This window comes from Oncorhynchus masou, chromosome 25, assembly GCF_036934945.1.
Source record: "Oncorhynchus masou masou isolate Uvic2021 chromosome 25, UVic_Omas_1.1, whole genome shotgun sequence".
Lineage (NCBI taxonomy): Eukaryota > Metazoa > Chordata > Actinopteri > Salmoniformes > Salmonidae > Oncorhynchus > Oncorhynchus masou.
In genome coordinates, this window is record NC_088236.1 from 48,319,205 (window position 1) to 48,336,778 (window position 17,574).

Sequence of the window (17,574 nt, forward strand, 5' to 3'; positions counted from 1 at the left end):
CCCGAGTTCGTAACCGGGTCTTGACAAGGGTAACGTCTTCAAAACGTAGTTACTCTTTTTGTTACAGAAAGCTCTATTGAAATCAAATGTTTCATCAGGGAGAAAAATTGCAGAATGTCGGCCAAAATCCATCTCGCTTTCACGATCGTTATAATGAATGTCGGACCAAGGCGCAGCGTACGTAGAGTTCCACATGTTTATTAAATGAAACACACAAACAATAAAGAGTAACGTGACGCAAATGCAGTGCTCACAGGCACTAACACAAAAACAAGATCCCACAAAACACAGTGGTGAAATGGCTGCCTAAATATGAATATATATATAAATATAAACAGCTGCCTCTGATTGGGAACCATACCAAGCCAACATAGAAATACATGCACTAGATCACCTACCCTAGTCACACCCCACCCCAACCTAACCAAAATAGAGAATAAAAAGGCTCTCTATGGTCAGGGTGTGACACTCGCTCCATCTTCTCCCACTGCCAGCCACTGGGCTTCCTCTCATCACCATATTTGGTAGTGAGTAAAAACGCCAACCGGATGCTTCACATTTATATATCCGGGGAAATATCTGGCTGATTGTTCTGTCTATGATATAGCGTTAATGGCCATGTACTCTTATAATCTCCACCAGGTACAGCCAGAAGAGGACTGGCCACCTCAGAAGAGGACCCTGATCCTCTCTGGGTTTCTTCCTAGGTTCCTGCCTTTTTAGGGAGCTTATCATATCTCTCAGCATGCTTTGTTGTAGGTAGATTTGTGTTGAATAGTTTGATTTAATATCTATGTTTCCTCATGCACATTGATTGATTAATTGATCTTATACTATACTATGATAAAGAACTTACATTTGAAACTAATCCAATCTGTAAGGGGTTGAATTTATTGCACCTGCTACTGAGATGGTTGTTCCAGTTAAAATGGTTTAGGTAGTCTTGATTGATGGTAATGTCAATGTCAGTGTTGCAGCCCAAGAGCAGCGTAGGTCAATTTGGTGTCCGTGGTTAAGGCTCGTGTCAAAGGTTGCAGTCGTTCCTCGAGGTTCTGAGAAAGGTCAAGCCTCTCCTGGTCATCCTTCACTGAGAAGTGCTACCACGGTAACATCTATCATACTTACGTCAATATCCTCTCAAACAACCAATATGTTTGTGTGTAACTGAGGAATAAGTTATTGGTTGTTACTTGGATTTGGATTAATAGCAATCAATGACATCAAATTAAGTATGGTGAAATGTAAGTGAGTATTGGCACCTTTTTGATTCCACGAAGAGCCAGAGAGATAGCCATGTGGTGAGTATCACTCACATGGAGTTACACTGCCCTCTGTAGTCTGTCAGCGGGACAGCACCTTTACACAGAAAGACAGCAGCAGGGGTGTATTTTTTTAGTTGAACCTTAATTTAACTAGGAAGGTCAGTTAAGAACAAATTCTTATTTCCAATGACAGCCTAGGAACAGTGGGTTAACAAGGCTAACAAGGTTAACAACGCTGTTCATAATGACAGATTTTTATTTTGTCAGCTCGGGGATTCAATCAAGTAACCTTTAGGTCCCTGGCCCAACGCTCTAACCACTAGACTACCTGCCACCCCATTAGACCACCACATAGCAAACCGTAGTGTTGTGTATTTTGCAGTGAAAACTGGCATTTCTTATTGGACAAGTTCAGGTTAGTCCCTGCCTGTTTTGGCCCATTTGATTCCATTTGGTTCCTAGTGAATATACCGCTGGCCTGACCTCTAGAGATACTGTAGACAGACATATTTTCCCCTTTGGCTGCCAGCTCCCCACTCAACAGGTGTAGTGTCTAAACGGAAGTCCCTACCTGAACATTCCTGCTGTAGACGTAGACCACCCCCATAGCCCCCTCTGGGTGAGCAGAGAACAACTCCTACACTAGATTACTGATGCAAATTAAATTGTATGTGGAACCTGTGAGATGGATTGTCACGATTTGTGACTTGGTGTGACTTGTTGGTGGCTACTTGTGATTTTAAGAATATATCTTAATGGTTATACTTTCCATTAGGTTATAATTTATAAAGAGTTTGTAAATGGTTTATAAGACATTTTTGTAGATTAAATAGTAGTTAGTTTAGTTTATAGATACCTTATTATTCAGTAGTAAATAGATGACTCACAAGTTAAATAATCACTGATTCATAAACAATAAACTAGTTCTAAAACCCTTTATGAAGTATAGAGTGTAAAGTTTCTAGCACAGTAATTCATTAACAAGTTAAATAAACCACTCTTGTTATAACTTTAAGTGAAAGTCACTCGTCATTACAGAACCCAATTCCTTAGATTGTAAAGTTATACAAGAATCATGCACAAAATGTCATGCAGTGCAAAAAAAGGTTGAAGAACTCAAATAATACATATTATGTTTTTGGGAAAACCTAAGATCTTGGTTTGAAATTAATTTCGACCCTCACAACCTAGTCATAAGACTCTTCCCGGATTAAGACAGAAAGAGATCCCACCTGCGCCCTCCCTCCCACACACTCAGACACTGTAATGTCTGCTTCCAACTCACACTCTCAAACACGTAAATCCCCTGAACGCAGCTCACTTTCCAGCCCACTGTCCAGCTCACACTCTCAGTCACATAGATCCCCTGAACACAGCTCACTTTCCAGATCCCAATCACCTGAATTCTGATCACCTGTTCACACACATGTATGTCATTATCACACACTATTTAGTTAAGTTCTTTGCACCCCATCAATGTGAGGTATTGTTTGTTTTGTGACACACTTCTATCTGGAGTGCTGTTTTTCCTGTAATTTGATCCTCCTGTGTATGATAGTTTTTTCCTGCCTCACTAACGACTCCTTATGCCTATTCCCTGCCTGTACTTTAGCCTATCAGATTTCCTGTTATCAACCTATTGCCTGATCTCCCGGACAATGTTTATTAGCCTTTTCCCTGCCTGTATTGTTGCCTTTTTGGACCCCCTGTGTATGACCTTCTGCCTGCCCCTGGACCCAGCTACCTGCCTCTTCCTGTGGTCCTTAACAAATAAACACCTTTAAAAAAACAACTATTATTTCACCTTTATTTAACCAGGTAGGCTAGTTGAGAACAAGTTCTCATTTGCAACTGCAACCTGGCCAAGATAAAGCGTAGCAATTTGACACATACAACAACACAGAGTTACACATGGAATAAACAAAACATACAGTCAATAATACAGTAGAACAAAAGAAAACAAAAAGTCGATATACAGTGAGTGCAAATGAGGTATGTTAGGAAATAAATAGGCCATGGTGGCGAAGTAATTACAATATAGGAATTAAACACTGGAATGGTAGATCGGCAGAAGATTAATGTGCAGGTAGAGATACTGGGGTGCAAAGGAGCAAAATAAATAAATACATTATGGGGATGAGGTAGGTAGATAGATGGGCTGTTTACAGATGGGCTCTGTACAGGTGCAGTGATCTGTAAGCTGCCCTGACAGATGGTGCTTAAAGCTAGTGAGGGAGATGTGAGTCTCCAGCATCAGAGATTTTTGCAATTCATTCCAGTCATGGGCAGCAGAGAACTGGAAGGAAAGACGACCAAAGGAGGAATTGGCTTTGGGGGTGAGCAGTGAGATATACCTGCTGGAGCGAGTGCTACGAGTGGGTGCTGCTATGGTGACCAGTGAGCTGAGATAAGGCGGGGCTTTACCTAGCAGAGACTTGTAGATAACCTGCAGCCAGTGGATTTGGCGGCGAGTATGAAGCGAGGGCCAAACAACGAGAGCATACAGGTCGCAATGGTGGGTAGTGTATGAGGCTTTGGTGACAAAACGGATGGCACTGTGATAGACTACATCCAGTTTGTTGAGTAGAGTGTTGGAGGCTATTTTATAGATGACATCCCCGAAGTCGAGGATCGGTAGGATGTTGAAATCAAGGCCGGTCGAGACCAAACCTGATGTCTATATTTGGACCAAATCAATGCCGGTCCGGACATCTATGATTGGTTCAGATTTGGTCTGGACAGGACCAAAAATCTACATCCACAATCAACGACCATTTGAAGAAAAAAAATAGCAGGGAATTGTAACAGATCTCTCACCTGTTCTTTCTCTCTCTGTCTCTCGGTTGAAGCTGTTGCATCTCTACATCTGTGCCTACATTGAGAGAGATCAGAGACATCTACCCCACTGTTAGACTACCCACTGACTTGGGTGTACATGCATTTGTGCAATAAAAAAATGCTGGGTTGTTTGGTTGACAACCCAGCATTGTTGGGTTGCAGGCGTTGGGTCACTAAGTTGGGTTGTTTTCTTTAAAAAGAGCTATGTTGGGTTGCTGATTCTGGGTTATTGGTGCTGGGTTATTGAGATATGACCCAGATCAGAAGACTGGAGGTGTCGTTTATTAGAGGCGTGGCTTTCAGATTGTTATTTTTTGCCACCCATAAGTGGAAATGTAATTCCTGTTAATTTAATCTGTAGATATGTGTGATGTAAATAAGTGGGAAGAGTCTCCAGCACAACAATGTGTTAAGCAGTGGCATGTATTCATGGGTGCCAAGGGAAGCCAGACTTCCCCAAAACTTTTACCAAGATAAAAATACAAAAACAATTCATCTTTCATCTCTGTGCTTTATAATTTTCCTTCAATTAGCAAGAGGCTGACTGTATCTCACCAGAGAAAGCCTCCGAGAGATCGAAACAGGGCCCCTCTGTCTCTCTATGTGTAGGCCATCTATCTGATGCTGTCTGGTCCAAACGAGTATGATGTTGTTGCCGCCCGTAGCATTGAATGGAATGCAAGGGAATCCAGCCAGCAATTTGGCTTCCCTTGATGGAAAAAAAGTATAAAACAATGAGTCAAGTGTGGAGCTAAACTGAGCGAGCTCAATTGTGAATGGTCCTGGCGCACCAAAAAAAAGTGTTAAGGGAAGCCAGCTTGGATTTAGGGTCAAATCGCATTGAGAGCAAATGTCAATGAAAGAAACAACTTGAATTGTTGTATCTCATTGTGTTCTTGTCCTCCGGTGACTAGCTAGCTAGCTAAAGTTGTCCCTTTCCTAAATTAGCCACTGATGGAGATAGGGATTTGGACTTCTGGTTTTACTTAATTCTCCGACCTGATTATAACAGCAATTCTGATCCAACCATTAATTAATACATTGTTGGCATACCGAGTGGCGCAGTGGTCTAAGGCACTGCATCGCAGTGCTTGAGGCGTCACTACAGACCCGGGATCAATCCCAGACTCTGTCACTGGCCAGCCGTGACCAGGAGACCTATGAGGTGGTCTGGCCCAGCGTTGTCCGGGTTAGGTTAGGGGAGGGTTTGTCCGGCCGGGATTTCCTTGTCCTATCGCGCTCTTGTGTCGGGCCGGCGCCTGCAAGCTGACTTCGGACGGATAGATGGTTTCCTCTGACACATTGGTGCGTCTGGCTTCTGGGTTAAGCGAGCAGTTTGGCATGACAGGGTCGTTTTTCGGAGGACATATGGCTCTCTCAAGTCCATAGGGGAAATGCAACGATGGGACAAGACTGTAACTGCCAATTGGATATCACAAAAAAGTACAAAAACTATCATATATTGTTGTGCCCCTGGCCTGAGAGGACGGAAGTTCAATATGTAGCTAGATGTGGAACGTTAATGTTAACTAGCTAACATTGCTCATGAATTGAAATTAGGCTAGTGAGCAAGCATTTAGCCAGGTAGTCTAGGACAACAAAAAATAAAAGCAATAGACCGTTTCGTCAACATGAAAGAGAGGAGGATGGTTGGACTAAGCAGAGGTGATTTGAAGATGTTGAAATGTTGAAGATGAAATGGTGCTGGAATAGTGGAAGCAGCTCTTGTATCCTTTGCGACTTGCAGTAACTCTGTGCTTCTAAATCAATAGTTGTTTAGTGGTCTGAAAATGTCGGGAAAACATTAACTTGCCAGACCATGCTGTCTGTTACATCCAATATGCTTTGTTGACTAAACCGGACAGAGGTTGCTATCCAGTTTTGTGATAAATCAAAGGTCTGGTTGAATTTATTCTGCCACTGTGTCTTCTTATTCTCGCTGGCTTTAGGCCTGTATATCAGGGTCGAAAGGCATGTGAATTAACAGGTTATAGAGCAAACAACACAATTATCACAACACATAGGTTGTAATATGTTTTTTTTCAGGCTGCTGCATAAAATATTAATATGCAAGGGAGATATGTATACTCTAGCTAAGAAAGCAATATTAAGTGTATGTTGTGTAGTAGGCTGTTAGTAGCCCATGTGCCTCACCGTAATAATTTGGTCTATTTTCACCAACGCGGTATTGTAAACACATTGTTCGTGGCCCGGTTTGTGCTTGTTTGCAAACTTTTTTTGTACAGCTTTGACAGTGGTACTGATAGTAGTGGTGGCGCTTGACTTGCACGTGCAAATTTAGCACACACAACATTCTATAATATAATTATGTTATTTGACGTGTTACATTAAAAGCATATTTAACGCATCAAATAGTGTTATATGACATATATCTTTTTTGAAACGCAAAGACCCAAACTGCGTTCAATGTGCCTCGCCCTAATAATTTGGTCTATTTTCACCTCTTAATTTTGCCTACTGTTCTAACTTGGTAGTGCACATGTAGCCTATAACCTGTTTTAGAGAAATGTAATCATTGAATGTTGTAAGCGCTTTCATTGTCTGTTTATATTCCCCCTTTATTTATCCTACGGTTCTGACTTTGTGTACAGGGAGAATACTGTAAGAATGGCCCATGTTCTGAATTCATTCGCTTTACATTTCAAAAGTGCTGAACAAATAGTTATACTGACGACGTCCATCTTCGTCGCTCATTAATGTCTTAATTGAAATTACGGATTGTCTCTTATCTGCTTGTCGTCCCCTTATGCCATAGTGTGTACATCTCAATTATCAGTAGAAACCACATTTGTTTAAGCAAGTCAACCATATCAGCTATGTTTTTTTTAAGGCAGTAAATGAGGCTGAATGAACTGTTTCGCTGCCAGATAAGGCTGCGCTGAATGTTATAGCAGTGGTAAGGTGTTGGGACTCTGCTGTTGAAACAGCTTTATGTTGGCCCTTACAGTTTGTGGGCACCGTATGTCACCGTTTAGTGTTGTGTTGTGTAGTGGCTTTGCCGGCATGCATCACACATTTTTGGTTTGTTTGCCCCACCAACATGTGCATACTAAAATCGCCACTGAGCTTTATCCAATTGGTCATCTATTTACTTACTCAAAGTATCATTCCCCTTTTTTTACATGCTGCTTGTTACTGAAAGTTTCCCATGTTCTCTGGCAGCCAGTTAGAAAGAAGGGGGTATTGTTCTTCAAGACACTCTCCATGAAAACAGGGGCTTTTTAACTGTTTAGATGTGTTTAGTTTATTCAACGGATTACAGGTAATGCTGTACCTGGTTGGCCGGATGCCCGGCCCTTGTTTGTTTTGTGCCTGTTCCTCTGGAAGTCGAGAGGCCAACACAAGAGTGTTCTGAAGTAGTAAAGGTGAGCCGCTTCAACAGCTGCGCGTACCCAGCCCCTCTCCACCCGTCCATCTGGCAAGAGACCTGGAAAGAAGACTTGACAAAACGACACTTAGGACGACACATTAATACTGTTGGCCCAAGGCGGTCGAAGTCGTCCAGGAGAGAATGAATAACAACTTCATTTTTTGTTTACCTTTTTTGTAACTTGATAAGGTGTTTGACAGTGTATAAAGACTTGGCTAAAACGCCAGACTTGAAGGAACTTCGGGAAGATCGAATTGAATTGGTCAAAAACATTCTGTTATAATTGGTCATAGTGGTCTGTTCCCGGGTTGTTGTTTGGTGGGGCTTTCCACTCCAGACTTAACCATGTCGTTACCAGCCATGGGTATGAACCGGCAGAGTCTCTGCTCGCTCTTTCACGCTTGTGATGTGGATAATTCTGGACGGATTGAAAAAGACGAGTTTTTCCAAATCTGCTCAGAGCTCCTTGTCCCGCCGACGGAGAGAGAGCACATTTTCTCTAAACTGGACATCAACAGAGACGGGACAATCAATCTAACGGAGTTCATTAGCGGCTTCCACCGGATCTCTGAGCAAGTATACCGAGGGGACATGGAGAGCAAGAGCTGGGGAGTCTCCTCTCAGGCCTGGGAAGATTTCCAGACCCGACTAGGGGACCATGCCCGGTTCATACCCAGGTCAAGTATGGAACACATTACAAAACAATCGTACCTGCTCATTAATAAACTTTTGGTTTACATATTGTCCAAACGTCGTAGGAATGCATGAATATAAAACAGTTTCAATGTACATTTGAAATGTAACCAATAGGCTACATGTTCTCCCCTTATATATATATATAGATATATATATATATATATATATATATATATATAAATCAAATATTCGTGTACTATTGTAGTGTTTTTTAATTCAAACTTTTGGGCTATTCCGGTGTCAACATTTCTCCCACTTGTATTAGCCAGATGTGGTTTACACCTCTATGTGTATGCACGTGCATTCGTATGTGTACTCAGCTCAGTCTAGCTTTTGGATGAAATATATCAAATATCTCTAAGATCACCAATAGAAACCCTTGCTGCAACCTAACCCTGAAAGAATGAGCGAGAGAAAGGAAAGAAGGAAAGGAAAGTATCAGTGTCCTATGACAGGTTTTGAAATGAATTCCCATTGAGCAGTTGTCCTGGCACCCCTCTAGGGCTGGCATGGGACTGAGCTGCGCCCTGACACGCTACCATGGAGGGGACATTGATTAACACAGTGATTCCATGTTCCCCATCATGTCTTAAATAGACCTCATTATGACTGTTTGATCACCAGCTTCACCAGCTGTAGAAAGTCACCCTTTTGGAACTAACATCTTAGCTTGTTTCTTTGAAAAAGGGCAACTCCTGGGGCTCTCCATTAGTGATGGTTTTCCAATGCTGTGGATCAAATGTTCTTATTATTGTGTGATAGAACAGTCATGTCTGTACTCAGTAGGCCTACATCCACCCAGGGTTCAGATCCAGAGACCAAGGTCACCATACTATTGTCTATTCCCATGCCCATAGAAGAGCCATGGGTGGAGTAGAGCAGGGGTCAGTAATGGTACCAATCCTAAATAGTTATAGTTTAAGAATATATTCGAAGCGGGCAACTAGATGTGTTATTACACAACAGAGGAGTGAGGTTAGCTAACGCAGAAACTCAGGCAACCAGCCTAGGGTATAGCTGGAGGCCTGGGGATATAGCCAATACTCTACAGTCATAGACAAACAAACAACTTTTTCAATCCTCTCACTGTAAAATATTATGTTTATTGGTTTTTGATAGTGTCATTATTAGTCGTAACAAAAGCATTTTGCATTTCTTAACTTTAAACATTGCATTGAAGAAGGTGTTCCCTCTGTAAATCCTGGATTTTAAGACCCGGGCGTGTACTAGTGACACTGCCTGTTTTGACAGTGCTGTTGACTGTAGGACAGTGAGTCTATATGCTCAGGGATTATAATCTGGTCACCTTGTTGAAGGCACACACACACACTTTAGATATATCTACCCATCTGACCCAGTTGAATGAGCCATGAATTAGTTTCTTAATTAGGCATAGATTAACATGTAAAATAGATCTACAAGAAACAACACTTAAATGTAAATGTAAGTACCTGAATAGATATCAGGTAAATACTGTATCCTACATAGGTATACAGATTAGAGGTCGACCGATTAATCAGAATGGCCGAATAATTATCGGCATTTTTGGACACCGATCATGGCCGATTACATTGCACTCCACGAGGAGACTGCGTGGCAGGCTGACTACCTGTTATGCGAGTGCAGCAAGGAGCCAAGGTAAGGTGCTAGCTCGCATTAAACTTATCTTATAAAAAACAATCAATCTTAACATAATCACTAGTTAACTACACATGGTTGATGATATTACTAGTTTATCTAGCTTGTCCTGTGTTGCATATAAGCGATGCGGTGCCTGTTAATTTCAAATCAAATCAAATTGTATTTGTCACATACACATGGTTAGCAGATGTCAATGTGAGTGTAGCGAAATACTTGTGCTTCTAGTTCCGACAATGCAGTAATAACCAACGAGAAATCTAGCTAACAATTCCAAAACTACTACCTTATACACACAAGTGTAAAGGGATAAAGAATATGTACATAAATATATATGAATGAGTGATGGTACAGAACGGCATAGGCAAGATGCAGGAGATGGTATCGAGTACAGTATATACATATGAGATGAGTATGTAAACAAAGTGGCATAGTTTAAAGTGGCTAGTGATACATGCATTACATAAAGATGCAGTAGATGATATAGAGTACACTATATACGTATACATATGAGATAAATAATGTAGGGTATGTAAACATTATATTAAGTAGCACTGTTTAATGTGGCTAGTGATATATTTTACATCAATTCCCATCAATTCCCATTATTAAAGTGGCTGGAGTTGAGTCAGTGTGTTGGCAGCAGCCACTCAATGTTAGTGGTGGCTGTTTAACAGTTTGATGGCCTTGAGATAGAAGCTGTTTTTCAGTCTCTCGGTCCCAGCTTTGATGCACCTGTACTGACCTCGCCTTCTGGACGATAGCGTGGTGAACAGGCAGTGGCTTGGGTGGTTGTTCTCCTTGATGATCTTTATGGCCTTCCTGTGACATCGGGTGGTGTAGGTGTCCTGGAGGGCAGGTAGTTTGCCCCCGGTGATGCGTTGTGCAGACCTCACTACCCTCTGGAGAGCCTTATGGTTGTGGGTGGAGCAGTTGCCCTACCAGGCGGTGATACAGCCTGACAGGATGCTCTCGATTGTGCATCTGTAGAAGTTTGTGAGTGCTTTTGGTGACAAGCCAAATTTCTTCAGCCTTCTGAGGTTGAAGAGGCGCTGCTGCGCCTTCTTCACGATGCTGTCTGTGTGGGTGGACCAATTCAGTTTGTCTGTGATGTGTACGCCGAGGAACTTAAAACTTACTACTCTCTCCACTACTGTTCCATCGATGTGGATAGGGGGGTGTTCCCTCTGCTGTTTCCTGAAGTCCACAATCATCTCCTTAGTTTTGTTGACGTTGAGTGTGAGGTTATTTTCCTGACACCACACTCCGAGGGCCCTCACCTCCTCCCTATAGGCCGTCTTGTCGTTGTTGGTAATCAAGCCTACCACTGTTGTGTCGTCCGCAAACTTGATGATTTATCATTGACTCACAGCCAACTTCGCCAAATGGGTCATTTCACAAGCGCATTTGCGAAAAAAGCACTGTCGTTGCACCAATGTGTACCTAACCATAAACATCAACGCCTGCATGAGAGCACCAGCTGTTCTGTGTGATCTCACTGTCCATAGCCAATGTGAGTAAATCTTTTAAACAGGTTAACATTCGCAAGGCTGCGGGGCCACATGGAATACCAGGACCCGGACTGAGAGCATGCGCTGACCAAACTGACGTTTTTAACCTATCCTTGACCTTGTAATATCAACTTGTGTCAAGCAGACCACTATCATCCCCGTGCCCTAGAACGCCTGCCTTCATAGCCATGAAATGCTTGGAAAGGCTGGCTCACATCAACACCATTCCAAACACCCTGGACCCACTCCAATTTGCATACCGTCCCATCAGATACACAGATGATGCAATCTCTATTGCACTCCACACTGCCCGCACTCACCTGGACAAAAGGAATACCTATTTAAGAATGCTGTTCATTGACTACAGCTCAGCATTCAACACCATTGCCCGCTCCAAGCTAATCACCAAGCTCAGAGACCCTGGGACTGAATATCTCCCTCTGCAACTGGATCCTGGACTTCCTGACGCGCCTCCGCAGGCAGTGAGGGTAGGCAACAACACACCCGCCACATTGACCATCAACACATGGGCCCTTCAAGGGTGTATGCTTAGTCCTCTACTGCTGTACTCCTTGTTAATACATGACTTCCTGGCCGCGCATGACTCCAACACCATCATCAAGTTTTGCTGATGACACGACGGTGGTCGGACTGATCACAGACCATGATGAGGCTATAGGGAGGAGGTCAGATACCTGGCAGTGTGGTGCCAGGACAACAACCTCTTCCTCAACATCAGCAAGACAAAGACGCTGTTCGTGGACTACAGGAAATGGAGGGCCAGCACGTCCCCATCCACATCGATGTGGCTGTAGTGGAGCAGGTCGAGAGCTTCAAGTCCCTCTGTGTCCACATCACTAAGGAATTAATGTGGTCTACACCCACACAGTTGTGAAGAAGGCACAACAGCACCTCTTCCCCCTCAGAAGGCTGAAAACATTTGGCATGGACTCTCAGATCCTCCAAAAGCTCTACTGCTGCACCATTGAGAGCATCTTGACTGGCTGCATCATCGCTTTGTACGTTAACTGCAAGGCATCTGACCGCAAGGCACTAGAGAGGGTGGTGAGTACGGCCCAGTACATCACTGGGGCTGAGCTCCCTGCCATCCAGGACCTCTATACCAGGTGGTGTCAGAGGAAAGCTAATACATTTATCAAAGACTCCAACCACCCAAGCCAGAGACTGTTCTCTCCGCTACAACACGGCAAGCAGTACCAGTGCACCAAGTCTGGAACCAACAGGACCCTGAACAGCTTCTACCCCCAAGCCATAAAACGTCTAAACATGGCAGAAAAATAGCTCATCAAATTAGCTACCCGGACTACCTGCATTGACCCTTTTTTGCACAAACTCTCTTGCACTGAGTCTACCCACACACTCACACATAGTAACACTGACACCCCAACACACATATACACACACATTACATATGCCCACAAACGCATAACATGCACAGACATGCATACTGACGCCACACACATACTTTCACACTCACCAGATATGCTGCTGCTACTGTCTATTATTTATTCTGTTGCCTAGTAACTTTACCCCTAACTACAGAATATGTACAGTACCAGTCAAAAGTTTAGACACACCTACTCATTCTACATTGTAGAATTATAGTGAATACATCAAAACTATAAAATAACTCATATGAAATCATGTAGTAACAAAAAATGTGTTAAAGAAATCAAAATATATTTTATATTTGAGATTCTTCAATGTAGCCACCCTTTGCCTTGACAGCTTTGTACACTCTTGTCATTCTTTCAACCAACTTCATGAAGTAGTCACCTGGAATGCATTTCAATTAACAGGTGTGCCTTGTTAAAAGTTAATTTGTGGAATTTCTTTCTTTCTTAATGGGTTTGATCCAATCAGTTGTGTTGTGACAATGTAAGGGTGGTAAAATACCAAGTCCATATTATGTCAAGAACAGCTCAAATAAGTAAAGAGAAAGGACAGTCCATCATTACCTTAAGACATGAATGTCAGTCAATCAGAACATTTCAAGAACTTTTAAAGTTTCTTCAAGTGCAGCCGCAAAAACCGTTAAGCACTATGGTGAAACTGGCTCTCATGAGGACCGGCACTGCAAAGGAAGACCCCGAGTTACCTATGCTGCAGAGGATAAGTTCATTACCAACCTCAGAAATTGCAGCCCAAATAAATGCTTCACAGAATTCAAGTAACAGACACATCTCAACATCAACTGTTCAGAGGAGACTGCGTGAATCAGGTCGTCATGGTCGAATTCCTGCAAAGAAACCACTACTAAAGGACACCAATAATAAGAAGTGACTTGCTAGGGCCAAGAAACATGAGCAATGGACATTAGAACGGTGGAAATCTGTCTTTGGTTTGATGAGTCCAAATTTGAGATTTTTGGTTCTGTCCGCTGTGTCTTTGTGAGACTCAGAGTAAGTGAACGGATGATCTCCGCATGTGTGGTTCCCACCGTGAAGCTTGGAGGAGAAGGTGTGATGGCGTGGGGGTGCTTTGCTGGTGACTCTGTCTGCGATTTATTTTGATTTCAAGGTACACTTAACCAGCATGGCTACCACAGCATTCTGCAGCGATACGCCATCGCATGTGGTTTGCGCTTAGTAGGACTGTCATTTGTTTTTCAACAGGACAATGACCCAACACACCTTCAGGCTGTGTAAGGGCTATTTGATCAAGAATGAGAGTGATGGAGTGCTGCGTCAGATGACCTGGCCTCCACAATCACCTGACTACAACTCAATTGAGATGGTTTGGATGAGTTGGACCGCAGAGTGAAGAAAAAGCAGCCAACAAGTTTTCAGCATATGTGGGAACTCCTTCAGGACTGTTGGAAAAGCATTCCAGGTGAAGCTGGTTGAGAAAATGCCAAGAGTGCGAAAGGCTACGAGGCAAAGGGTCGCTACATGGAAGAATCTCAAATGTAAAATATATAGGCTATACACCACATATGCTACTGCTCCACATACTCTGCTGCTACACATCAGTCTATTATCTATTCGGTCTATTATTTACTTTACCCCTAACTATATGTACATAGCTACCTCAATTACCTAGTACTCCTGCACATCGATATTGGTACTCCCTGTATATAGCCATGTTTTTTTTACACATTATTGTTATTTATTATTTGCTGGGTATTTGATTCCTTGTCATTTAAAAAAAATGCTGCATTGTTGGAAAAGTAAGCATTTAACCGTTAGTCTACACCTGCCTGTTGTTTCATGAAGCATATGTTACAAATAAAATGTAGCTGTTCTGTTCCAAATATACTGTGGCTGTTCCAAATGTGTTTTAGATGAAAGTCCTTATGCTGTTGTAAGTAACTTGTATTAACATTCCCCCTGTCTGTCTGTCTGTCTGTCTGTCTGTCTGTCTGCCTGCCTGCTGCCTGCCTGCCTGCCTGCCTGTCTGACTGCCTGCCTGCCTGCCTGAATGTTGTGTCTATAGGAATGAGCAGGCAGCCACGCTGTATCAGAACATCAGTATGACAGAGCCCAGGATGGTGCCTCAGTATGAGAGAGTCATTATGAGCTTCACAAGAGAGATCAAGCAGCACAATGCTGAGATGGAGAACCTGGCCCTGGCTGTGAAACGGTACTAACACACACACACGCTCACACACACACACACTCACCGACAACCGCAGTTTACTTAAAACCGACATACTGTACATACACTGTACACATGCAGACATTCTATCATACCATACACGTCCTCAAATACAAATGGGAAGTTTGATATTTTAAGTAGAAATTGTGCACCAATATTGAATTGTATAAAGCCTGTTATATTAAATGAAGTGCTCTTTAATCTAGACCACATGGATAATACAATAAATCCTATTTTTATATGAATGAAGGCTTGATAATGTGCCATAATTCTGCATTTTGACATGTTCCTCTATCAACCCGGTGTCATTATAGGAAGATTTTTTTTACCCACTTAATGCCCAAATTTCCATCGTTGTAAAGTCCTAGTTATTTTGTTGCTTTGACAAAGTCATTTCTGAAGATTATTAGTTAACTGAGCAGGTCAAGCATAACACGTCAACCCTGTTACCCATAGATAGACAGGCTAGAAATACATGTATAAAAAATAATGATACAATAATGCATTCAATTGCCACTTCCTGGTGCACACAACAAGCTTCCATTCCCCCTGTCACAAGGGGATTTATGACTGATTTAAGAAGAAAGAATCAACTCAGTCACAATCAATCCTGTTACTTTATTTGGCATTTATTATAGTACTTTTATTTATTGAACCTTTTTCGGTTGGAAAACTTTGGTTGTTAGGTGAAAGCCAACGTTTATTTGACCAAGTTACACTTCTCCAAAGGCCAACACAGATATAATAAATTCAGTTACAGTATTATGTTTTATTTCTGCTCAGAGCCCATGACCAAGCCGCCATGCAGCTCAGCGAGATGGAGGAGGAGATGGATCAACGCATCCATGCAGCTGAGAACAACACACAGCAACAGGTGACACACACACACACTTGCATGATTGTCAATTCTAACTTTAGAAATGATGTCCATGTTGTCATGGGATCTGGGCAGGTTGTGTTCCTACAGGGTTTAGCCACTGATAAGAAGGGTGGAGCTCATCTCTTCACTCATGCTAAATAGAGAGGACTTGTGATCAGATTACTCATTAAACCTCAAACAATCCTCGGCTGTGTTGAGGTCTGATATGTCAAGCTGTTATCATATCTAGATTCTATATACTGAGTTTATTTATAATCATTTGTTAAAAGTACCTCCAGTGGGATGTTGACGGAAAATGTCTGGTTTCCATACTTCCATGGAACACTCCTATTCCTGGAATCTCTCATTCCTCTACTCTGGGAACAGTCTTATCTCCCCGTGTGTGTGTGTGTGTGTGTAGTTATGTACATTATGTAAGTGTGCTACATCAGCTCTGTTTGTTGTGCAGCTGCTGTATGCTTAGTCTAAGAAAAGCACCCACACCTAGACTCACCTGCCCCCCCCCCCCCATGAAAGTCTGTGTCATCATCCAGTGTAACAGTTAAGGTGTATCCAATCAGAAAGCAATCTACTACTTCAGCACTCATGCAGACCTGCCAACATGCACGCATTTTGCGTACCAAAATGTTGGCCATGTATGCAGGTGCGAAATCCGAGTTAAAAAGTACGCAGAAATGAATAGGGCCTGATTTTATTTATTTTATTTTTTTTTTTTTTTTTACATTTGAATAAAAAATGAATCCACTGAGTAAATCTTACGTCTCAATTCTCGAGCTGAAACACACAAACACACAGACATGTACGGTGTTGGAGGTAAATACATCATTATTCGACGTAGCTACCCTGTGTGTGCCCCTCCTCCTGTTTGTTGTGATGCTGAGTTTGCCGACTGTCAGATGTACGTAAACACATGGACAAATCCCTGTGCTGTGTGTTGTGGAAAGGTTGTTGTTTAATTGTTTCAAGCTAACGTTAGCAAACATAATATGGACATTCAGTGGGCTCTAAAGTGCCAGCAGTTCACTCACATTTGCTAGTGAAATAAATGAAATGCTAATACGAAAAGTAACTGGTCGTATTTCTGTGAGTGGGATATACATTTAATTATGCGTCTCATTAGTTGTATTTTCCATGTAACATTACAAGGATCACACAATCTGATAACTATAATTATGACCCACATCACAAAAAGCATTACAAAAGTATAATAAAAAATAAATATAAACATATTGGCATTAAATGGAGTCGGGAGTTTAGAAGAATGAATGAGTGTCTGGTAATAGCTATAGAGGCCATGCTTCTAAAATGCTTTGCAATAGATTTGAGATTTTATCAATTTCGAAAGTCTGATGTATGCGCTGCAAAGCAATCCAATTGGCACCTTTACATAGGCTGAAACACCGGACTCTTCTAGCGAACAGGTACAGATTCCCTTTTCTTTTTATGTTGTTATGGATAAAATGTTCATTTGATACTGATGCTCTGATTCAAACATTTGTTCTTCTTATCATATCAGAGTAATAAAAAAAACATGTTTTATCGTGGAAAAGACGTTTGTACATTCTTTACCTAAACAAATAACTTGTTATTATTTGTTTAATACAAAAAAAAATTTACTCAAAGATTAAATGCATTTTGTGTGATTTTGTACCATATGTGTAGATGGAACACTGTCACAAGAAAGAAAGTATACCAACCTTTTATAGGCTTGATTTGGTTCAAGTGCTACAATTGCGATCA

The 17,574-nt window shown here is 42.0% G+C and overlaps 1 protein-coding gene across 1 annotated transcript in view; it reads left to right on the plus strand.

Annotated features, from left to right (window-relative positions):
* Window positions 1-7,478: 7,478 nt before the first annotated feature.
* Window positions 7,479-17,574, plus strand: part of LOC135514428 (ras and EF-hand domain-containing protein homolog) — a 31,179-nt gene continuing 21,083 nt past the window's right edge. Inside the window, exons 1-3 of the mRNA XM_064937923.1 lie at window positions 7,479-8,168; window positions 14,793-14,939; window positions 15,738-15,828. Coding sequence (XP_064793995.1) covers window positions 7,837-8,168; window positions 14,793-14,939; window positions 15,738-15,828 — 570 coding nt within the window. The 5' untranslated portion in view covers window positions 7,479-7,836. The remainder of the gene's footprint in view (window positions 8,169-14,792; window positions 14,940-15,737; window positions 15,829-17,574) is intronic.